The 25,316-nt window shown below is 44.4% G+C and overlaps 1 protein-coding gene across 1 annotated transcript in view; it reads left to right on the top strand.

Moving 5' to 3' along the window:
• Nucleotides 1-1,514: 1,514 nt before the first annotated feature.
• The window catches only part of LOC126995328 (uncharacterized), a 63,690-nt gene continuing 39,888 nt past the window's right edge, over nt 1,515-25,316 (top strand). The window contains exons 1-3 of the mRNA XM_050854807.1: nt 1,515-1,589; nt 5,334-5,583; nt 10,894-11,123. Coding sequence (XP_050710764.1) covers nt 1,515-1,589; nt 5,334-5,583; nt 10,894-11,123 — 555 coding nt within the window. The remainder of the gene's footprint in view (nt 1,590-5,333; nt 5,584-10,893; nt 11,124-25,316) is intronic.

The following is a 25,316-nucleotide window of genomic DNA, read 5'->3' as shown; positions in this document are numbered from 1 at the left end:
TACCTGACTTCAGGAAGGCGGACTTCGAGGGTTTAAAAAAGCAGCTGCAAAGGCTTAAGAGAGTATAGAACGTGTAAGAATTCTTTTTTCCTGGAGTTCACCATTGGAATACGCGTTCACCTGGGAGGCTCTCCAACAATGTTTGAGCGAAACTGTAGGGATTCCGAAGTATTTATACCCAAATCAACAAGAAGATATCCATAAGGACGTGAATATACAGCATATATATATATATATATATATATATATATATATATATATATATATATATATATATATATATATATATATATATATATATATACAAACTGGTTTGCCTTCTCTTTTCCGAATATTTGTCTGCCCAGAGAGTGATTGTGAGATATATCTGACTTATTTAATAACACGAGGGAAGGAAAGGAAGGGGACGGAGGGAGGAGGGGGAGAGAGAGAGAGAGGAGGAGAAAGGTATGATGGAAGGAGAGTTCAGCGAAACTGTAAGAGTCAGGAGTATTTATACCCAAATCAACAAGAAGATATCCATAAGAACGTGAATATACAGCATATTTATATATATATATATATATATATATATATATATATATATATATATATATATATATATATATATATATATATATATGGGACTACCGATTGACATTTGGGATCGGTACTACCGGTAGATTACTGCTACCGATACCGATCATTCGGTATTTTGAAGAAACTGCTGAATACCGCTACCGATCGCATGATTGGCAGTCAATCGGTATCGGTAGATTGAAAAACGAAAAGCGCGGGACTTTTTGTTAAGACTTAAGACCGGCAAAATGAAACGGACAAGTTTCAACACGTTCGAGCGCATCTATGGGAAGCAGTTAGCAGGAAATTCCAGGTATTACTTTGACGTCATCACGCTTAGCCAATCACCGGCCGTTCTGGGCGTTCTCAGCCAATCAGAGGCAGCCACGACCTAGCAGATTCTCGCTCCCGCCAAAGTTTTGGCGGGAGTGTTTGGCCTGCCGACGCGAGTAGCCTACACCTACGCTCTAGCTCCTACGCTCTCGACAACGTGCTCAGCCTCATCGCCTAGTGTTTTAAGTGGCAGTGTTTTTAAGTCCACCCGCCGCGGCAGCACTTAATCGTTTTGTGCTTTTTTTCAAGTGATTTTCCTTTTTAAACTTTATTTTACATTAAAAGTTTTGATCAAGTCAGTGAACTATTTAATCATATTGTTACGAACCAGAGGTTAGGATATGCTGTGTGTTGAGTGGTGTTTTGTATGTGGCGCGGCGGGGCCGCAGGGCCCGTGTGGGTGTGAACCCTGTAAGAGGGACGCGGCAGAGTGAGGCTAGTCACGTAAGCCAGTGTCACGTGTGAGGCAGCGTGGGGAGGTGAGGTGTGGAGGCAGCGTCTCCTTTTGTTTGTCAAATACAACACCTCCTGCCCAGTTCCGCTGAGAGGTTGTTCAGCACCGCCGGCAACATCCTCCGCCCCAAGAGGTCCTCCTGACTGCCGACAACTTTGAGCAGTTGGTGATGTTGAAGGGCAACAGCGAGCAGTTCAAGACATTCCTCAAGGAGGACCTCAAGAAGGGCCGACACCGACCTGGAGTAGGAGGCTCAAGACTGACTGCTTCAGTTGTAATTTTTTTTGTGTTGGGAAGAAATTTATTTTGTGAAAGTTAATAAATAATGCTGTATTGTCTAGTTTGTTTAAATTTAACTTTTTTTCATTTGATGTTTTTTTTGAGGAGAAATTCATTTATTAAATAAGTTATGTATTTTGAACTTAAAAAGGTATTAAAAGACTCTAATTTACTTCTATTCTTAAGTTAACCGAAATAAGAGAGAAATAACTTAAAAGTGTGTTATGGGCCTTTAAAAGCATTTTTATTATATAATTATAGAGTTTTAATCTACCGATACCGAATCTATACCGATCGGTAGATTTCTGAAAAATCTACCGATCTACCGATACCGATTGACGATACCGGTGGTAGATTTTTCTAATATATATATATATATATATATATATATATATATATATATATATATATATATATATATATATATATATATATATATATATATATACTGGTTTTTTTCCGAATATTTGTCTGCCCAGACAGTGAATTTGAAATAAATCTGACTTATTTAACCCTCTCGCGCACGATGACGCATTTCGTGTCATCAAGGGTAAAAGGTTCTGGCGGACGATGACGCGAAACGCGCCATAAAAGTAAATAAAAAATTATTAAAAATTAAGTTTTCGATGAAAGTGCGTCAAATTTGCAGTTGTTGGGATAAGTTTCTTAATAGTAACATATGGCAATCTATCTAAGGAACGTAGATGAGGAGCTTTGAGTGATTTTTATTTGTTAGGCCACTCTGACGAGAGAAAAAAATTTAGTTTTCTCGGTGTAACTCGGGAACTAATAGACGTATGAGGAATTTGAAGATACCATAAGAATCCTCACTAAATTCCGCTTCGGAGCATATAATCGGCTAAAAAAGATGGCCCACAAAATTTCGAGCTAGCCGCAGATTTCTCAAGAATCAGAGGGGAATGGAACACACACACACACACACACACACACACACACACACACACACACACACACACACACACACATGATCCCTTTTTCACGGAAAAAGGTAAACTCGATGCGGCAACGTCTAAGGTCATATGACATCGAAGAGCAGGCAGAAAACATAAAGAAATGCAAGTTGAGAAAAGAAATAAGAAGAAAAAAGTTAAGAAATGAGAATAAGACATTAATTAATGTAAAATCAGAAAAAAAAGACTTGGTGCTGCAGTGTTTAGGGTTAGATGGCACCAAATAACCGGAGTAAAAAAATATATATATAAGTTGAGGAAAGAAATAAGAAGAAACAAGTTGAGAAATGAGAAATAAGAAGATAATGATACAATACATCCAGCAAAAACTTAAATAATTTATCGAGTCTTACGTTCAATGTCGATTTTTTATTTTATTTTCGGACTTGCATTAGAGAGTAAATTCATATTCCAGCCTGGTCATTAACCTAATGTCCTTAACCTTTTCCGTGATTATAATCTCGTGGTCATTCGAGGGCCCAAGATCTTATCTTAACCCTTCAAGTACCCCTTCTTCCGTCACCCCCCTCCCCCCTCCCTGCTGGGCACCCCTACTCCCGTCACCCTCTCGCTTCCGTACGCTAGTCCGAGAGGGGGGAAAAAAAAGAGATGGGTGGGGATAGGGAGGGGGTTCCAGATACCCCCTCTTCCGTAACCCCCCCGCTGACCCCCCCAACCCCCACTTCCAGTCCCCCCCGCAGAGGCAACCCCCACTTCCGTACATTTGTTACTACTTGCCATATGGGCATCAGATGATCAGCTGTCAGAAATATTGGCACTGTCGGAAAATTGTCCTCGACTTGTCGCCGACACTTCGGGGATATACGAAGACAATTCGGAGACTTGTCTCCAATTATTCCGCGACAAAAAAAACGTTAAAATTTCAGATTTTGAACTCGGCGACATGGACGCCGAATAGTCGGCGACATGTCTCCGAATTGTCCCCGAATTGTCTTGAGCATTCGCCGACGAGTCGCCGAATGGTCACGAACTGTAAGAATCTTGGTCATGTCGGCGAACTGGTCGCCGAATTTTTTCACGAACTGACTCGGCGACAAGTTCGTGGCCAAAATTTGGCAGTGTATTTGGGGCTTTTGGGGCCCGGAATTACTTGCGGCACCAGGGCCCAGTGGTAGCTCTGTCTGACGCTGGGTACAGCACACTGCCTCCAATCAGCTGATTCCCTTACTCTTTGCAATCCCCAAATCCTCTCTCTCTCTCTCTCTCTCTCTCTCTCTCTCTCTCTCTCTCTCTCTCTCTCTCTCTCTCTCTCTCTCTCTCTCTCTCTGCCACAACTTATAAGGATGTATATTGACATTTTGGTATGTCTTCAGAAAACGAATCTTTCGTTGAATTATATAGTCTCATCATATAATTAAATGCACAGAGTATTGAAAACTTACATAGCAGTAGTTGATAGTTAACAATATGAGAGAGAGAGAGAGAGAGAGAGAGAGAGAGAGAGAGAGAGAGAGAGAGAGAGAGAGAGAGAGAGAGAGACGGTGATGATGTGTCGTAGCCGTTAATCCCGCCAGCCACTCCTGAAGTGTTTTGATAAAATGGGAAGACTAAAGGAGGTTACAAGGCCCTCCATATATTCTAATTTTCCGATCTAATTGTTATTAGAATACAAATGCCTTGGTGCCCTGAAAAGCACCACAAAAAAAGGGGAGTAAAAGAGAGAGGGAGGGTGGCAATAAGCGTATCAGCTGGTCTGCCGGCGAACCGCTCAGCGAGGATACTTCAAATCTTACCCCGGTCAGATTTTTTTCTCGGGTTTTTATTTTTGGCAGGCCAGATTTTTGCCGGATACTTGGGGTTTCCGGATACCCAGGGTCCTGATACTGTATAAAAATTTGATAGTTATGTAAAATAATTACCAGAGGCATTATTTTGTAATAGAATGTTAGTTACTCTTTGTCCGATGATGGAAAATTCTGAAGAATCTAGATCATAGGCTCGAGAGCTAGTAAATCGTTGCGTTCATAGACGGCATCTAACTTAGATGAAATTTAGAAGAGAGATGATAGTACGAGAGAGCAGAAAACAGACAGTAGCCTTAAAACCTGTATTTCGATTTGGAAGAGTAAGTGAGATTTAGAGGATTAAAGATAGTGTTTCACGCAATGGAAATTAGAGCGAAGACCGCGAAAGTTGTATAAATTAATGAAGGGAAATTTGAAGAGCTATGAGGACATTTCTTTTGGTTGTTGCCAGAAAGTGGGATCCAACCTTGGGACATTCTGGTCCCCTTCCCAGATGGGGACTGAGAGGCGGGTTTATATTCTTTGTCATTATATATTTTGAATTTTTCTGAGGAAATGGCGTGTCGCGTGTTTGAAGTTTGGTGTGGATAGCAAGAGCTTGCTAAATTACTATCTGGTGTTAATTGAGACAACTGTAAAATGGAAAGGGAGGACTTAGATAGGCCTGCACCAGCCCTTCGCCTACCGTATATACCTCGCCAAGAGTGGCATATGCCAGTTTTTGGCTTTTTGCAAGATCACCAACCTACTCCCTGAAAATAAATATACATTTTTATAATTTTTATTACACCATTAACTTGAAGTGTAAATTATTAGTTAGCAATTCATGCTGTAGGGAAGATCAAATCAAGTTTCTTCAACTTATGATAATTAGATTTCATTGAATTTGTGAAATATTCAAGTTGATCATCCCGAAGCATGGATTCCTGACTCTTAACCAAAGTTTGACCTTCACCTTGACTTTGACCCCAGACTTTGAAGGAGTTCCCAGAGGAGCTACGCGGAGACATCTCGTTACACATCCACCGCGAGATCCTGTCACTACCCATCTTTGAGACGGCGTCGCAGGGGTGCCTCAAGCTACTTAGCCTCCACATCAGAAACAACTTCTGCGCGCCGGGGGAGTATCTGCTGCACCGCGGGGACGTGCTACACTACATCTTCTACCTTTGCAACGGCTCCATGGAGGTGGTGATGGATGACATGGTTGTTGCCATCCTAGGTAACCTTAATCTAGTGATGGCGAATTGTTGACGTTGTCTTGTTGCAGCCCTCATCACCTACAGTCCTACACAGCCCACTACCTCCACCGCTGCCATCATCACCAACATCAACATCACTGTCATCATAACCACCACCGCCACCTACACCAACACATCACCAACACCTACAGCAACACCACCATTGCAACCACAAACCCCCAACCACTTATCATTATTATCACTTTCAGACATTTTAAAGTCCACTGCAAAACTAATGCCGTTCCCAAAGTCTTAAACCTCCCCTGTTTTTTTTTTTTTGTTTTTTTTTTTATTTATTTATTTATTTATTTATTTTTTTTTACGTCTTAACCTATAGCGCCGGTAGGCTTTCTTGAGGGGCCTGATGGTCACACCCCGTCCGCGCAGGCAAATGTTTATATTATTATGTTTTATCTATTCTTGGCTCACGCTGCCCCCCGCAGCTCATTCTTGATTTCCCTTGAACAGTTCCTCTAGAGTCCGGATTGACAGATGATCTTCAGGACAGCATGTGGGTAGTCTTATGCCACTTGGCGGTGACTGAGAAATCCCAGGTGACAGTGACGGATTCGAACCCTTGTAATGCAGAACGCTGCGGAACACGGGATCGGCACGCTAACCACTCAGCCACCGCCTCCCCTGTCTGATGCTAGTGTACTCAAACATGCTCTAGAAAATACTTTAAATTTATCTCTCCGTGTGATTCTCTGTCATGAATTTTAGTTTCTCAGTTGCCTTTCTGTTACGATGGTTTTTCATCTGTTATCTGTTACTCACATAATACGACCTACCCAAGTCCCTTTCTTGCTCCTAATCATCATTGAAATATCTCCAACCTTTTTTCTGGTCCCTAATCCATGATGCTCGCCACTTATTTTTTCAATGATTTATATATACCTGTCCCCTGTTATCAGGGCATGTAGTTCGATTCGGTTCGGTACGAAATTACGGTACGGTACGGATATTTTAGGGCTATAAGTACGGTGCGATGATATAGTTTGATATATTTCTTCAAGTACGGTACTGTACGAAAGTACGATTATTCTTTTCGTACTGATATCGTATATTTTCCGTACCCAATCGAACTGTTAAGGGGGAAAAAGGACGAGGTCGTTATCTCACCTCAGTTCAGAGGAAGGTCAATGAGCCAGAATTCTGGCTACATGAACGCTGGGGTGTGACCTCAATAGCCGGGCGGGATTCACAGCCCATGTGCTAGCCTATGGACCCGAGCTTAGGATTATCCCCTCAGGCCAATAGGCTAAGTGAGGTGGGGCGAGTACCAGCCACGGCCCACGACATTCATAATTACAGACATTCGACGGCGGCATACCACCCACGCTTGAAATAGTTTTTCAAAGACCTCTGTAGCCAACAAAGCTCCACCTCCTCAATCAAGTCATCTCAGAAGTTCACTTTATCAGTACGTGCTGGTGAGGTTGCAATCTGCTGATGAGTTGTTTAGACCCTGAGCAGATCCATGTGGTCACAAAGTAACAGAGTATGCGTGTACATGTGTGTGTATGTTTGCATATGTGTTTGCACACTTATGTGTGTACATGTGTGTGTGTAGTTGTGTGTACATGTGTGTATACATATGTGTATACCTGTGTCTACATGTGTGTACATATGTGTGTGCATGAATGTATATACATTGTGTGTGTGTGTGTGTGTGTGTGTGTGTGTGTGTGTGTGTGTGTGTGTACATTGTGTGTATATGTACATGTATGTGTGTACATGTGTGTATACATGTGTGCAATGTGCGTGTATGTGTTTTCATTGTGTATAATGTATGCACCCGTATGTATACATGTGCGTGTATGTCTTTACGTACATTGTGTGTACAGTGTGTGTACATGTGTGTAATTCACCACGGCCTGATCACGAGCTGGACTCGCTTTCGCCAGCAGGTACCCTCCCGACGAGGGCAAGAGCTCATTATCGTCGATCTCTGGGTACTGCCAGGACCTCACGCGCCACACACCCCATCCCCCTTGCTCAAGGGGGAACAGTAACCACTCCTTGTCAACCGAAAGAATCCGGCCTGAGTGGTGCTCGAACCGCCGCCTGTTTGGCCGTTAAGCCTCGCAGCGCAGCGCTCTACCGATTGAGCCACCGAAGCGGTGGTGTGTGTGTGTGTGTGTGTGTGTGTGTGTGTGTGTGTGTGTGCCACTTGATCACAAGGTTGGATTAAAATGAATCACATTTTTTTTTACATATGTGCCTACATGTTTATGTGCAGACTACCTGTGTGTACATGTATGTACATCTTTGTGTGTAGGCTACATGTGTGTGTGTACTTAGGTGTGTACATGTTTGTGTACATTATGTGTGTACATTTAATTGTGCAAGTATATGCGTGTGTACAGCAGTATGTATATATGTGTGTGCACATGTCTGTCTGTACATGTGTGTGAACATTGTGTGTATTCTTTTTAGGCACGGAAATAAGTACGAAGTTACGGTACGATAATAATTTATCGTACTAGTACTGAACTAAATAATTTTCAGGTGCGGTACGGAATTACGGTACGGTATGAACTACGAAAGATATTTCCGTACAGTACCGTACTACATACCCTGCCCGAAATTCACGGGGTTAGGGGACAAGGACCCCCGCGAATAGTGACTTTCCGCAAATGTTTGGTGAGCCCCACAAAAGCCTCTAGACCCCACAAGAAACAGCAATTTTACACACGATTTACCTAATAAAGTATTTCTTTTACCTGAAAGCAGCATGAAATACTAAAAACAGCATCATTCATCAGATATCCGTACTAATTGTACTGAAATTTATGTAAACTTACAGATAGTCATTAAAATCTCGCTTTAATGTTGAGGCTCACCACAAAGTCTCAGCCCTTTTGTTTTCAACTTCAGATGTTTATAAGCATTTAATACCGTGATAAATATTAACTAATGAATGCTTTCTACATAAATCAAGTAATATGAATATGAAACAGGTAATAAAAAAATATTACTATAAGCAGCTGTTCAGCAGATAACCATAAACAAACGGATGATGTTGACGCGGGCAGTGGCGGCAGGGGCACGTGGGGTACTATACCTCTTTGGCCGACTGGTTAAGGAGTGGCTCTCCCATCTCGCTGGTCTCGGGTTCGATCCCCGGCGCCGACAAAACCTTCCCATATTGCTCGTGTGTTTCGTTACACGTATTGGTCGTGTGGGGATATGGCGAAGAGAAATTCGGGCAATACACTATTAGCATACAGTTTTTATTACGTTCCACTGGTTTTTCAGAATATAGTCGATTACATTTTTTATCCAAGAAAGAGATTTGCCCGTCCTTTTTGTCTAAGTATGCATTCATTGCTTTCAGGGAATAATTTATCAGCAAGGTTTGTTTGGGTATTCCTATTCCATTTTGTGAATATATGCCATGATACTCCATTGTGATGTCACCAGTGGCTTTCTTTCACAATTTTAGCATTAAAAACACCCATGATCACATTGAAATGATGCGGCAATCTATTGATAATTAGAATCAACTGAACATCGTAAAACTTTAGTACCATATCTAGATGTTTGAACATACACTTATTCTTCAGTTTGTATCATTCATTTATTTTAAATATAAATGATGCCAAGCGCACATTTATACTAAAGAATTCGAACAAATTCTTCTCCAAATTTCTGTGAACATTTTTTTTTTTTATTCGATTCGACGAAGTGAAAAGGGATCCGAACAGTTATACCCATGCACTCCTATGGATGAATTTTGTGTCGAGAGTACAGTGGAACTTCAATTACTTTCAAGTGCCGCAAAAAGATAAATTAAATCACATTTGCATTTATGCCTTTCATCTCACCGCCACAAAGCAACATTACTCGTAGGCAGTGGTGGGCACTGTTCCGCTAATCCGCTAACCGATAATTAACGAAGCTATATTATCGTTACCTGCTTAGCGTTTTCGCTAACTTCGGAAACAGTTAGCGAATCAATTAGCTTCCGCTAAGTGTAGTTCATCCTCCGCTAACTCAAGTCCACTAAAAAATTCATCCAGGTTTGGTCTAGTCAGTTGTGGGCAAACGCAGCACCATTTGAGTCACATGGCGCAATAATTTCAGGGCTTACACTTTTTGGGTAAATCACGCCTTAAAGTAGGGTAATTGGACAGTTATAAGGAAACTTTTTTGGTATTTTAGGGTAATGCATGTTGCATTTCTAACTCTATGGACTCGGAATTTAATAACAAGAATTCGATATTTTCCACGTGACAAAAAATAAACTTCAGATAATAAAAATAAAAGTGTCAGATATGGTCAAAAGTGATAAATGTGTGAATTTGCGGGAAATCTTGAGTAAAATATACGGATTTAGGAAAAACTGGAGGCTTCTTTCTCTTCCTTTCTTGTTGTTGCTTGTTGGTTTCTTTGTTTAGTTCAGCTGCGACAGCTGCCTTGTATAGGCCAACCGGCCTCTTACAGACTCCTTACGCTCTTATGTTCTTATGTTGTCACCGTGTAGTCGCGTTCATCAATTATTGTCGCCTTGTTTATCGCTATCGACGTCATGGAAGGTGACCTGAGTGAGGACGTTTTTGTTCCGCCTGAGGATGCTGACCTTGTAGGGAGCCGGAAGCAGCTGTGGGTGAGGCGGAGGACACTCAGGCTGACGGCCAGGAGTCCTAGAAGTTCCAGAACCCGTGGCCCCACCTGGAGAAGTACTTTGTCCTTACATCAAGAGATATGACGAATGCCAATGTCTTGCACTTCCGGTGCGTCATGTGCCACCCCAAGGAGACCGTCATTAACGGACAGACGGCGAGCCTTTACAACTTGAAGTCACATATCAAGAGGAAAACCCAGATGGTCTAAGCTTTAACATATTGAAATTTCAGGTCACTAGGTCTGTTTTTAAGGGTGCTAGAGCCAAAAAACTAAACTGAGGCTAAATCCATATATAAAAAAGTTAGCGGTTAGCGTTAGCTTCCACTAATTTCCGTATCAGTTTAGCGGCTTAGCGTAAGCGAAGCTAACTTTTTAGTTACTGGATTACCAGTTAGCGAAGCTAACTTTTCGGTTACCGCTGCACACCACTGCTCGTAGGCTATATGCACAGGCATTGTAGTTGTGACAACTCCCTGCCCCGTAAAAAAATGATTGTATTCTTGCGTGAGGCTAGGAAGGTCGAAATAACCCTTAAAGTTACATATAGAGCCGACTGAGTTGCGTTACAAATAAGTGCTGCTTATGATGCCATGGCTAGTCCCTCTGTAATCCAGCCGTTCATGTTACCCCACCACCTAATACATTTGTGTGTGCCGCAGGTAAAGGAGACTTGGTGGGCACCGACGTGGACATGCACCTCAGAAATGGACTCGACACAGTGGTAAAGTCATCATGTGATGTCAAAGCGCTCACGTACTGCGATCTCAAGTCCATCTTCATCCCGGGCCTCATGGAAGTACTTAAGCTGTACCTCGAGTATCAACAGGAGTTTGCCAACGACATCAAGCACGACCTGACCTACAACCTGAGGGAGGGCTACGACAACGAGGTGAGTTGCATGCGCTGGGTACTGTGAACTCAAAATCAACTATAATTGACGGTATTTGCTATTGTTGCCTGCATGGTATTGATGCTGACGACTCTTTCTTATGTGTAGGCTATCATATATTATCCACGGAATCAGACACGCCATGTGATGACAGGTTGCCCTCAGAATTCGGCGCCGCAACTGTAGACTGCCCCGCCTCCTTTTTTCACCTAAACCAGCTTTTATTTTTTATTTTCTTATTTGCGCAATTCGCCCTTTTCACCATATGTCAGAATGCCATTCCCCCTATTCCTAAATTCAATCAATGAATCAATGAGATGAGATGATGCGCCGGGGAGCACATCGCCTCGCCCACCCTACGACGTCAAACGCATGGGTTCCTCCAGGCGAGTTTCCATGCAGATTCCCTTCTCATTCTAAGTATTACCTGGTTGGATCTTTTGACTTGTTCAATACACGAGCTCTGTGAGCATCCCCTTGACTTTCCTCACTCAGGTAGAGTGAAATAAAATATTAACCAATAAAACTACTGGCAGGTATAATAAAACTACTATAGCAGATGGAGAAGGCCAGCCTTCTCCATAAAGAGTAGTACCTCATGTCCCGGGGAGAGACACATCTCCCTTTATGTATGTGTTTTCGGCGCCATATGACCCTGGCTGTTGCGGCACCAGTTTTTAAATTATCCAATCAATCAATCAATCAATTCCCCACTCAGGATTGACTCTTACATAAACAAACCCATTGAGCATGGTCGGCTTCTGGGTTGCGCGCCACATGCCCGTATAGCCAGACTTGGCAACAGACTATGCGGGTAATATATATGAAATTAGTTTCATGTAGGAGTAGGTGGGAAGACACCTACCGAACGGGCGCAAGCCACTCCTGGTGAGGTATATATGGGAAGCGAGGAGGGTGCTGAAGCCTTCCAAAGACCCTTCCCATGTCCTCACCTCACCATGTCCGTTTCCCTATTGTCTCATCAACACCAGAGAGTACAGCATGCTCTCTAAAGACAGATCCTCTCTCTATCCACACCAAGCTATACATTCACACAACATAAACACCTTTTCCCAAAATTCAAAATTCAAAATGGCGTACCATAACAGAGCCTCGGAGTCCCCGCCTGGGGGGGGACCACAAATTCCCCCAGGGAGGATATCCCTTCTGGCTGCCGACTTGAGAGGTGTCTTGATAACTCCTCGAACCTCTTTCTTATCAATTTCTGCAACATTCGCGGTCTTCGTTCTAATTTTCATTCTGTAGAACACCATCTCTCCTCCTCTAAACCACACCTTCTTTTCCTCACCGAAACACAGGTTTGTGAGACTACTGACAGCAATCTCTACTTTGTTCCCTCCTACTATCTCTATCCTAAATTTCAATCCAAAGCTGTATGTTGCGTCTACGTGCTCAACGTGCTCTGTTGTTCTCGTGCCCACGACCTTGACTCTTCAGAATTTTCCACCATCTGGCTAAAACTTCATTGTCATTCTATTACTAAATACATCTGTGCTGTTTATCTCTCACCTAACTTTTCTAATTTTGTAAAATTCTTTGACTATTTGAACTCTAAAGTGGAGCACATCTTGACCCACTCTCCCTTCGCTGAAATCTCCATCCTAGGAAATTACAATGTTCACCACCAGCTTTGGCTTTCATCTTCTTTCACTGACCAACCTGATGAACAAGCCTACAACTTTGCTCTCCTCAACGATCTAGAGCAGTTGGTTCAGCACCCTACACGTATTCCCGACCGTCTTAGAGACAGGCCCAACATACTAGACCTCTTCCTTACCTCTAACCCTTCTGCTTACTCTGTCAAACTGTTCTTTCCGTTGGGCTCCTTCGATCACAACCTTATTTCTGTATCCTGTCCTATCGCTCCTATACATCCTCTGGACCTACCGAAGAGGCGATGCTTCTGGTATTTTGCTTCAGCTCGGTGGGACGACCTGAGGATGTACTTTTTCCGATTTCCCGTGGAATGATTACTGCTTCCAGGAGAGAGACCCTTCTGTGTGTGCCCAGCGCATCACAGAGGTGATTGTCCCTGGAATGGAGGCATACATTCCACGTACTTTCTCTACTCCTCATGCTATAAAGCCCTGGTTTAATCACGCTTGTTCTCGAGCTGTCAAAGAAAGAGAGGCAGCTCACAAAAGGTACCGGAGCCTTCGAACTCTCGCTAGCCATGATCTTTATATTTCTGCCCGGAATCGTGCCAAATCTATTCTTCGACTTACCAAAAACTCCTTTATCCATAGCAAATGTCAACACCTTGCTTTCTCTAATTCTTCCAGAGACTTTTGGCACTTAGCCAAAAATATCTCCTCCAATTTCACTTCTTCCTCTTTCTCGCCTATTCTTAACCCTGGCGGCAGCACTGCAGTCTTATTTATCTCTAAGGCTGAACTCTTCACTCAAACTTTCTGTAACATCTCCACTCTGGACGATTCTGGGCATATTCCTCTTACTCATCCCCCCTCTGACTCCTTCATGCCTGTTATTAAGATTCTTAATAATGATGTTTTCTATGCCCCCTCTGGCCTCAACTCTCAGAAGGCTTATGGACCTGATGGAGTGCCTCCTATTGCCCTTAAAAACTGTGCTTCCGTGCTGACACCCTGCCTGGTCAAACTCTTTCGTCTCTGCCTATCAACATCTACCTTTCCTTCCTGCTGGAAGTACGCCTTCGTACAGCCTGTGCCTAAGAAGGGTGACCGTTCCAATCCCTCAAACTACCACCCTATACCTTTACTTTCCTGTCTATCTAAAGCTTTTGAATCAATCCTTAACCGCAAGATTCAAAAGCACCTTTCCACTTCTAATCTTCTATCTGATCGTCAGTATGGGTTCCGCAAGGGGCGTTCTACTGGCGGTCTTCTTGCTCTCTTAACTGATTCTTGGTCATCCTCTCTTAGCCGTTTCGGTGAAACTTTCTCAGCTGCGCTAGAAATATCGAAAGCCTTCGATAGAGTCTGGCACAAGTCTTTGCTTTCTAAACTGCCCTCTTTCGGATTCTATCCCTCTCTCTCTCTTCCTTTATCTCCAGTTTCCTTTCCGGCCGTTCTATCTCTGCTGTGGTAGACGGTCACTGTTCTTCCCCTAAACACAATATTGTTGCATCTCGCGATTCTTCTTGACTTGACATGAAACTTGAGTGTTACAACAACAAGCCTATGATCAGTTACAATGAACTCAGCGCTCCTGAAATTCCAGAACTTTTGAAGCATCCTTTAATGCAGTGGTTCTCAACCTTTTTTGTTTCGTTCCCCTTTTTCCAGTCACTTTTTCACCTATGGACCCCTACATCTTCCTGTCATCTCGCGGGCCACTCATGAACATCCCAAGGGCCAAATTTGTCATGTGGGCCGTGAGTTTGACACCCATCGTACCGTTAGCTAATGTAGAGCAATTCTAGCTTTCATTTTTAAAGCCCGGCCCGGGCAGTCGGCGTACAGCTCACCCAGATGTTCATCCTCCCTTTCGGGTTGATCGATAAATGGGTACCTGGGGAAACCTGGGGAAGGAAAACTGTAGTAACCCGGATGTCACACTGGCCCTGTGTCCCGGGGTAATGGGCTCTCTCCTACCACAAACTAAAGGGCCAATACGACGGAGATGAGCACCGAAGCCACGCGCAGCCATAGCGTATGCCCCCAACTTTACCTTTACCTACAGTTGTGGGTTAGCTTAGTTAGCTATCAGGTAGTTTAGATAGCTAGCGGGTAGTCTAGTTAGCTAGCGGGTAGTTTAGTTAGCAAGCAGGCGCCGTTTAGGAGACCTGTATACCCAGAGGCAACTAAATCAGTGAGGCGCGACCCTCCACTCTGTCAAGGTGCTCTACACGCACCTGTAACTGCCTGTACTCGTTTTCACTGGAATAGAGCCTATTTAAGAGACTTGTGTGTTGCCGCCATCCCACAAGTCATACATACAATCTACTAGTCGACGCGGAAAAAATGTTCGCACCTGCCGATAACATACTTTTTTTCCGACACAACATTACGCTCTTGTTTATTTATTGATATGGCCAGTAATGACCACATGGCATCTCCATGCTTTTAATTTTCAAAGTAACAAATTAGCGAGGGCCAATGGTCCAGTAACAGCTGGGCAGGCTGTGTGGGAGCAGACACTTCCCCCCCGTGTTCGGGCGAGGTAATTCCTGCTTCCGCTCCCGTTTCCTCAATCATCGCTTGCCTCTTCTCGTGATATCACTTACCCTTCGTTACAGAATGGGGCCTGCTAAGCTTAAAATGAAGGTAAAAAGTGTCTTACTGGCTTTATTCCCGAAGGCCACAGCAAAAGAGAAGTAGCAAGGACAGGAAGATGGGAGAAGTGTGTTCGTAATGTTGTGAAAGCAGCCAGTGCCTTCGGAGGTGTTATTCCGAAGAGAAAGAAGGGGTCGGAGAGGAAACGCAAGACATGCCCGAGAACTGACATGCTGCTCCGACGTGAAGTGCTGAAGGACCCTTTCATACCCGCCAAGGAATTGAGAATTGGGAGATGTGGCAGTAACACTTACGAACACACTTCGATCTTCCTGTCCTTCTTGCTACTTCTTTGTTCCTGTGGTCTTCGCGAATTAAAGCCAGTATGATACTTTTTCCTCCATTTTCAGCTTAGCAGGCTCCATTCTGTAGAGAAGGGTGAGTGATATCACGAAAAGAGGCGAGCGATGTTTGAGGAAAAGGAAGCGGAAGCAGTAAGTACCTTGCCCGAACACGGAGGGGATGTGTCTGGTCCCACACAGCGGTTACTGGACCATTGGCCCTCGTTAATCTGTTACATTAAAAACTGAAAGCATGGAGATGCTAGGTGGTCATTATTGGCCATATCAAAAGAGTTTTTGTGACCGCTGGTGCCTAAATAAACAAGAGCGTAATGTTGTCACGGAAAAAGTATGTCGTCGGCAGGTGCGGACGTTTTTTCCGCGCCGACTGTACGGCGCAGTGAAGTACCTAGTGGACAGTACCAGGACAGAAGTGGAACCTCTTTCACTGCTTTTCTTTTGTATATCCAATCCGAACTGTTCAGGCGTTGGATATGTACATAGATGTTTCAGTGCACAACTTATCCAGGGCTATGACGGGCAAGAAACTGAAGTAGTGACAAATCGCTTCCCCACCAAGTTCCCCTGCCCTTCAGGACGCCGCCGCTGGTACCCCCCGAGGCTACCACCGCCCCACCTCCCCTCGCCTCGTCTCACGTCAGCACACCAGCCACCCCCACCATGGACCTCACGGCCCTACTGCAGTGGATGGAAACGCAGCGACGTGAAGATGAGCGGCAGCGACGTGAGTAGGAAAGACTGCGACATGAGGAGCGACGTGAGGAAGACTTAGCACGTTATAAAGCACTCATCGCGAATTCGGAGCCGCGCATTCAACCCGTCACGACGTCTCCCACACCACAGCCGCTAGTAGCACCATCCGGGACCCATCAAAGTAACGCTTCCACACCTTGTTCTCTATGGAGCACGCGTCAACGTCTTAGCTCGCCTCCACGACAGCCTCGACGGGCCGTCGCTACGACAAAGGTCCGTTCCCCTACTAAGGCGATGAATCTCTCACCACCACCTCCACGACAGCCATCGAGGAGCAGAGGCCACCAAGAGACGTGCAAGGCAGGCTGTCTATTGGCCGGGTATCAACTCTGATATCATCAACTCCGTCCGAGCATGCGAGCCCTGTCAAGCCATGCAGCCCAGCCAGCTGCAGGAACCATTGCTCTGCGATGATAATCCCACCAGACCGTTTGAATCTGTTTCGGCGGATTTCTTCGCTGTAGCTGGGAAATCGTTCATCGTCATCGCTGACCGCCTCTCAGGTTGGCCCGTCGTGATACCATGCGGTAACGACACAACGTCCGCCGCCACCATCTGCAAGTTTCGGCACTACTTCAGGAACATGGGCGTCCAAGTGCGTCTTCGGACCGACGGAGGACCCTAGTTTACGAGCCGGGACTTCGCAGCCTTTCTTGACCGCTGGGGAGTCAGACATGTGGTGTCTTCGCCGCACTACCCACAATCCAACGGTCACGCCGAGGCTGCGGTCAAGTCAGTAAAACATCTGATTCTGAAGGTAGCTTCATCGGGCAACATTGATTGTTAGGACTTCAATCGGGGACTGCTAGAGCTCCGAAACACCCCGAACTACACCGGCCGTTCTCCAGCTCAAGTGTTGTACGGACGCCCTCTACGTTCCTGCGTCCCAGCGCACCCACAGTCCTTCCTGGAAAAGTGGCAGACCCAGACGGAACTGTGCGACCGACGAGCTGCCAAACGTGCACAAGTCGTCGAGAGCACCTACAACACGCATGCCCATCCCCTTCCCAAACTGAAGATCAACGACCAAGTTCGGATTCAAGATCCAACATCTCTGCGTTGGGACAAAGTCGGCACCATCATGGGACTGGGCAAGTCGCGAGCCTACCATGTCCGGCTACCGAGCGGCCGCGTCTGGTGGCGTAACCGACGTTTCCTCCGTCCTGTGCACTTCCCCACAGCCAGCCCCCCGAGTCTGAATGAGCAGGCCGCTCACCGTGACGATCCAGCCCCTCGCCGCTCAGAACGTATCAAGCTGAAGCAGTCCGCTCAAGACCTTGCTATGAGCGTGAAGGGGGAAGGGAGGTGTGGGTTAGCTTAGTTAGCTATCAGGTAGTCTAGTTAGCTAGCGGGTAGTTTAGTTAGCTAGCAGGCGCCGTTTGGGAGCCCTGTACCCAGAGGCAACTGAGTCAGGCGCGTCCCTCCACTCTGTCAAGATGCTCTACACGCACCCGTAACTGCCTGTACTCGTTTTCACTAGAAAAAAACCTACCTAAGAGACGTGTGTTTCCGTCATCCCTCAAGTCATACACACAATTTACAACAGTAGTATGAGTTTTATTCCAAGCCGCATGTCTCCTAATTCCAGTAAAATATATTTATAAATGATTAGAACCTCTATGGACCCCTTGAAATTCTTCCATGGATTCCTGGTTGGGAACCGCAGCTCTAATGGGTACTTAGGTGGATGTGGTCAATCTCCTCAGCTGCGCCCCGGCAGTGATATACAAAGACCAACAGTGAAGCTCTAGCCTCTGATACCAAGAACCTGCAATTCTCAACCTCCTGGATCTAGCAAAATTCAGGAGGAGAGAGATGTTGGTGTTCCTGGTACCAGAACCATGGGAACACTGACAGGTCTAATATGAAGTCAAGTTTGGCATAGAACTCCCTCTCTTTAGTCTCACACATCTCGGTAGGAGCGTACACTGCAACATGAGACATGAAGCCCAGTGTGTGCTACAGCCTCACTCACATTATACGCTCTCAACCGGAATAACCTCACCCGCAAAGGGTTGCAGTTGGCTGGAGATGCCTATAGCTACCCCCTTAAGACGGGCACCATTGCTCATGCCAGACCAGTAGTAGGTGTACCCCCCATTACTGATCTCGCCACTGTCAGGCCTCCTGGTCTCAGAGTCCCACTATGTTTACCCTCAGCCTTTTGAGCTCATTTGATGAATAGGGCACTCGGTGATCCTCCGAGAGGCTCAGGACGTTCCAGGAGCCCACACGTATAGCCCTCCGAAACTTAATCCTGGGCCTGGTTTTCAAGATTGTTTGACTCAATAGATGCACACTTCCCCTGCGGGAAGAGTTGCAGCAGCACCATCACTTTACCAGAGGGGTTGAAGTGAAGGTAATCGTTGCAGAGGCCTAGGGAGAGTGTAAGTGTGCCAATCCTGTCTGTGGGTAAGCTATTTTTAACCTCATGCTTCAGGAGCTTGTTGTGCATACATAGTCTGATAGGATGCTTTCAGCAGATAATTAATCAATACTGCATTTTGTACCCCCCTAGGGAGCTTGAAGGCAATAAAAAGAGTAATATTCAAAATGTGTGAGTCTACCAGTCTGTGATCCAAATTTCCCCCTGAAACCCTCCAGTTTCCCCCTGGTTGAAAACCCCTATTCTAGGAACTATCTAAAAAAGAAAAACACCTAATTTTAACTTTTCGAGCCATTTTCTAGCCTTTTAAATGTATCATAAGATTAGTGTGTTTTCTGCTGTTTGGTATTAGTAAACTAGTTTTGAAATAATGGGACACTGTGAATAGTCTACCACACCACAGTTCAGGGGCGTGATCCATACTTTGAAAAACCATGATCCAGAGAATATATAAAAAGTGCAAAGAAAACTCAAAATGAACAGTGAAATCTTTTTCTGACCTTGCGATACTTCTCCATTTTCGACAGTGAGTCTTTTATCATGCACACGTCAATGAATGATTCTTTTCAAAATATAAGTCATGCCTCAGTACTGAGTCAACACTTTTCACAAATAGATAACTGACGACTACTATGTATTTCAAGGCCCGCGACATTTCGTTTTATTGCAATAGCGTCTAAACTAGGTTGCTGATTGACATGGAATTAAACACATTGTGTTTCAGACACCGACGTAATGGACCGTATTGGCTATCCGGCGGCGACTCGGAGACAAGTACTGTTTTGACTTAACTCGGTTCCTCTTTCCTATTTCGGAAAAAAATAATACTGGCTGTCGTTTAGAGCCAAATGTCCAAACGTGGTACCTGCTGGTAAGGTTTTAAGGTTTGCGTCTGTGTGTGATGTGTGTGACCACTGAGGGGCGAATGTGCCGTGGGCCGCAGTCTCCTGAGCGGCCCAAACAGGCAAAACGCAGCTTGGGAGGTTTCGTATTGTTTCGCTCAGGGCTTTATTTTACTCTCAGCAGCTTAAGAATGATTTAACTTGCTGTTAAATAATTTTCGTAGTTATTTTGACTTCGGATCTGAAGATAAGTGTTTACAGACGCCCTTTCGCTGGAGAGGGCGTCTGTAAATCACTTCTCTTAAGGCCCGAAGTCAAAATAGCTACAGGTACTTAAACTAGCAATTATTTAACAGCAAGTTAAATCATTCTTAAGCTGCTGGAGAGCAAAATAAAGCCCTGGGCGAAAAGATATGAAACCTCCCAAGCTGTGCTTTGGCTGTTTGGGCCGCTCAGGAGACTGCGGCCCGCGGCACATTCGCCCCTCAGTGGTCACACACATCACACACAGACGCAAACCTTAAAACCTTACCAGAAAAGCGTAAATACTTTTATTTCTACCAGCAGGTACCACGTTTGGACATTTGGCTCCAAACGACAGCCAGCATTATTATTTTCCGAAATAGAAAAGAGGAACCGAGTTAAGTCAAAACAGTACTTGTCTCCGAGTCGCCGCCGGATAGCCAATACGGTCCATTAGGAAAAATATAACCAAGTATCTACTCTGCTTCATTAGGGTAGTTGTCTTAGAGACATGCTATCAAAATCTGATCGAAAGGCGAGTCATCAAAAAGGCAAATGGCAACTGGGGCTCTGAGGTGTGTCTACCATGACGTATGCCCGTGACGTGTACTCTTACCACGCCCCCCCAATCATTGACTACTAAATAATGTAAAACGTGTACTGATATATATATATATATATATATATATATATATATATATATATATATATATATATATATATATATATATATATATATATATATATATATATATATATATATATATATATATATTGCTCTGTGATGGAGTTTAAGGATACTGAACCGTGCTTGTGTAGGAATGAATTCGTATTCGACCTCAGTTGAGGCTATTACCCTAATACAATTAATTAACAGGAAACTGTGCCCTTGCCACCTGAGCATTGACTGGCCTATGGGGTTGGATGGTAGTCGGAGTTGTGAGCGATCGTTGCCTGGTGCACGTGTTACACTCCTGTTTACTGTATGGGTACTGACTTCGCCAAGCATGGTCTAGATACCGAATATTTCGCAGTTCTTCTACTTCCATTTATGAATAAACAAAATGTAATTCTTATTCTGATAACATAATTCTCCTTCATACCTTTCACTTTATAGAACACACTTTACGCTGTCAATAAACATGACACCCTGCAGGAAAACATCACCCTATTTCCTTACTTCTACACTAAAGTCTTATAAACGTGTTTGTAGCCTTTTATTTTTTCTCATATTCGGGTCGAGGTGGACTGAAATTCACGTATCATACGCCAATGAGAATATACTAGCACTTCATTATGCATAAATGACGGTATAATCCCTAATTATGTCCCAAGGGAAAGGTCCAAGGGAGGTCTGGAGGTACCTTGGAAATGCCAAGTTTTCCTTGGAGGATGATGTTGGGAGACGGTGATATGGCCATATGTGTGTATTCTCTGGATCATGGTTTTTCAAAGTATGGATCATGCCCCTGAACTATGTCGTGGTAGACTGTTCAGCGTCCCACTTCTTCAAAAGTAGGTTGCTAAATACCAGACGGCAGGAAGCACATGTATCTTATACTGGAGTAGGTAGGAAGACACCTACCGAACGGGCGCAAGCCACTCCCGGTGAGGTATATATGGGAGGTGAGAAGGGAGCTGAAGCCCTCCAAAGACCCTTCCCATGTCCTCACTAACCGTTTCCCTATTGTCTCACCAACACCGGAGAGTAGTTCAGCATGCTCTCTAAAGACAGATCCTCTCTTTATCCACACCACACTACATTCACACAACATATACACCTTTTCCCAAAATTTAAATTTCAAAATGGCGCACATACACCAAGCCTCGGAGTCCCCGCCTGGGGGGGGGACCACAAATTCCCCCAGGGAGGACTCCCCTTCTGGCTGCCGACCCGAGAGGTGTCTTGATAACTCCTCGAACCTCTTTCTTCTCAATTTCTGCAACATTCGCGGTCTTCGCTCTAATTTTCATTCTGTGGAACATCATCTCTCCTCCTCTAAACCTCACCTTCTCTTCCTTACCGAAACACAGGTTTCTGAGGCTACTGACAGCAATCTCTACTCTGTTCCCTCCTACTATCTCTATCCTAAATTTCAATCCAAAGCTGGATGTTGCGCCTACGTGCGCAACGACATCACTTGCTCTCGTGCCCACAACCTTGACTCTTCTGAATTTTCCACCATCTGGCTAAGACTTCATTGTCATTCTATTACTAAATACATCTGTGCTGTTTATCTCTCACCTAACTCTACCAACTATGTAAAATTCTTTGACTATTTGAATTCTAAAGTGGAGCACATCTTGACCCACTCTCCCTTCGCTGAAATCTCTTGTCCTTCTACAATAAAGTATTTGAGGCGGTTGACAGAGATGAAAATTATGATGTAATCTATCTTGATTTTAGTAAAGCGTTTGACAAAGTTCCTCACCAACGACTGCTGCTTAAATTACAGGCTCACGGAGTAGATGGTAAAGTTTTGAACTGGGTCAAGGCGTGGCTTAGCAATAGGAAGCAAAGAGTGCAAATCAATGGTAAAAGATCTGACTGGGGATGTGTTACGAGTGGGGTCCCACAAGGTTCGGTTTTAGGTCCACTTTTGTTTATTATTTATATCAATGACTTAGACACAGGAATTAGTAGTGATGTTAGTAAATTTGCAGATGATACCAAGATCGGTAGAGTAATTGAGTCGGATCAGGACGCTAGTATTCTCCAAGGTGAACTCAACAGATTATATGACTGGGCGGATAAATGGCAGATGGAGTTCAATGTAGGGAAGTGCAGTATTCTGAGTGTAGGTAGGAACAACACCTCACATAAATAGAGCTAAAATGACACTCTAAGAATTAGGTATGGGTGAGGGATTTAGGGGTCTTAGTGAGCTCTGATCTCCGTCCAAGGGCAAAATGCATTCAAGCTAGAAATCGAGCTAATAGGGTACTGGGATTTATTTCAAGGAGCGTAAGCAACAGAAGCCCCGAAGTCTTCCTCAAACTATATTTAGCATTAGTTAGACCTCATCTTGACTATGCGGTTCAGTTCTGGTCACCCTACTATAGAATGGATATCAAAATGTTAGAATCGGTGCAGAGGAGGATGACTAAGATGATTCAGGGGCTGAGAAACTTGCCATACGAGGAAAGACTCAAACAGTTAAACTTGCATTCTCTAGAAAGGCGAAGGGTGCGTGGAGACATGATCGAGGTTTATAAATGGATGAAGGGCTTTAATAAGGGAGACATTCATAAGGTTTTGTTGGTTAGAGAACCGGGTAGGACACGAAGTAACGGGTTTAAACTGGATAAATTCAGATTCAACAGGGACATAGGCAAAAATTGGTTTACTAACAGGGTGGTGGATGAGTGGAATAGGCTTAGCAGTCATGTGGTGAGTGCCAATACAATTGTCACATTCAAAAATAGACTAGATAAATTCATGGACAGCGATATTAGGTGGGGTTAGATACACGGGAGCTTAGGGTCAAAGGAGCTGCCTCGTACAGGCCTACCGGCCTCTTGCAGGCTCCTGCGTTCTTATGTTCTTATTTCAATGTTCACCACCAGCTTTGGCTTTCATCCTCTTTCACTGACCATCCTGGTGAACAAGCCTACAACTTTGCTATCCTCAACGACCTAGAGCAGTTGGTCCAGCACCCTACACGTATTCCCGACCGTCTTGGAGATCGGCCCAACATTCTAGACCTCTTCCTTACCTCAAAACCTTCTGCTTATTCTGTCAAACTGTTCTCTCCGTTGGGCTCATCCGATCACAATCTTATTTCTGCATCCTGTCCTATCACTCCTGTACACCCTCTGGACCCACCGAAGAGGCGATGCTTCTGGCATTTTGCTTCAGCTCGGTGGGACGACCTGAGGATGTACTTTTCCGATTTCCCGTGGAATGATTATTGCTTCCAGGATAGAGACCCCTCTGTGTGTGCTCAGCGCATCACAGAGGTGACTGTCTCTGGAATGGAGGCATACATTCCTCGTTCTTTCTCTACTCCTCACGCTAAAAAGCCTTGGTTTAATCACGCTTGTTCTCGTGCTGTCAATGATAGAGAGGTAGCTCACAAAAGGTACCAGAGCCTTCAAACTAATGCTAATTATGAACTTTACATTTCTGCCCGAAATCGTGCCAAATCTATTCTCCGACTAACCAAAAATTCTTTCATTAATAGAAAATGTCAAAACCTTGCTTTCTCTAACTCTTCCCGTGACTTCTGGCATCTAGCCAAAAACATCTCCTCCAACTTCACTTCTTCATCTTTCCCTCCACTCCTCAGTCCTGACGGCAACACTGCCGTCTCATCTATCTCTAAGGCTGAACTCTTCTCTCAAACTTTTTCTAAAATCTCCACTCTGGACGATTCTGGGCATATTCCTCCTACTCATCCCCCCTCTGACTCCTTTATGCCTGTTATAAAGATTCTTCAAAATGATGTTTTCTATGCCCTCTCTGGCCTCAATCCTCAGAAGGCTTATGGACCTGATGGATTGCCTCCTATTGTCCTTAAAAACTGTGCCTCCGTGCTGTCACCCTGCCTGGTCAAACTCTTTCGCCTCTGCCTGTCAACATCTACCTTTCCTTCTTGCTGGAAGTATGCCTTCATACAGCCTGTGGCTAAGAAGGGTGACCGCTCCAATCCCTCAAACTACCGTCCTATAGCTTTACTTTCTTGTCTATCTAAAGCTTTTGAATCAATCCTTAACCGGAAGATTCAAAAGCACTTCTGACCTTCTATCTGATCGCCAGTATGGGTTCCGCAAGGGGCGTTCTACTGGTGATCTCCTAGCCTTCTTAACTGACTCTTGGTCATCCTCTCTTAGCAGTTTCGGTGAAACTTTTGCTATTGCGCTGGACATATCAAAAGCTTTTGATAGGGTCTGGCACAAATCTTTGCTTTCTAAACTACCCTCCTACGGTTTCTATCCTTCTCTCTGTACCTTTATCTCCAGTTTCCTTTCTGACCGTTCTATTTCTGCCGTGGTAGACGGTCACTGTTCTTCCCCTAAATCTATTAACAGTGGTGTCCCACAGGGTTCTGTCCTATCTCCCACTCTTTTTCTGTTGTTCATTGATGATCTTCTTTCCAAAACGAACTGTCCTATCCATTCCTACGCCGATGATTCCACTCTGCATTACTCAACTTCTTTTAATAGAAGACCCACCTTTCAGGAACTTAACGACTCAAGGCTGGAGGCTGCAGAACGCTTAGCCTCAGACCTTACTATTATTTCCGATTGGGGCAAGAAGAACCTGGTGTCCTTCAACGCCTCAAAAACACAGTTTCTCCACCTATCCACTCGACACAATCTTCCAAACAACTATTCTTTGACAACACCCAGCTATCACCTTCCTCAACACTAAACATCCTCGGTCTATC

The sequence above is a fragment of the Eriocheir sinensis genome, chromosome 8 (assembly GCF_024679095.1).
Source record: "Eriocheir sinensis breed Jianghai 21 chromosome 8, ASM2467909v1, whole genome shotgun sequence".
Taxonomy (NCBI): domain Eukaryota; kingdom Metazoa; phylum Arthropoda; class Malacostraca; order Decapoda; family Varunidae; genus Eriocheir; species Eriocheir sinensis.
This window is presented reverse-complemented; position numbering and strand designations above follow the sequence as displayed.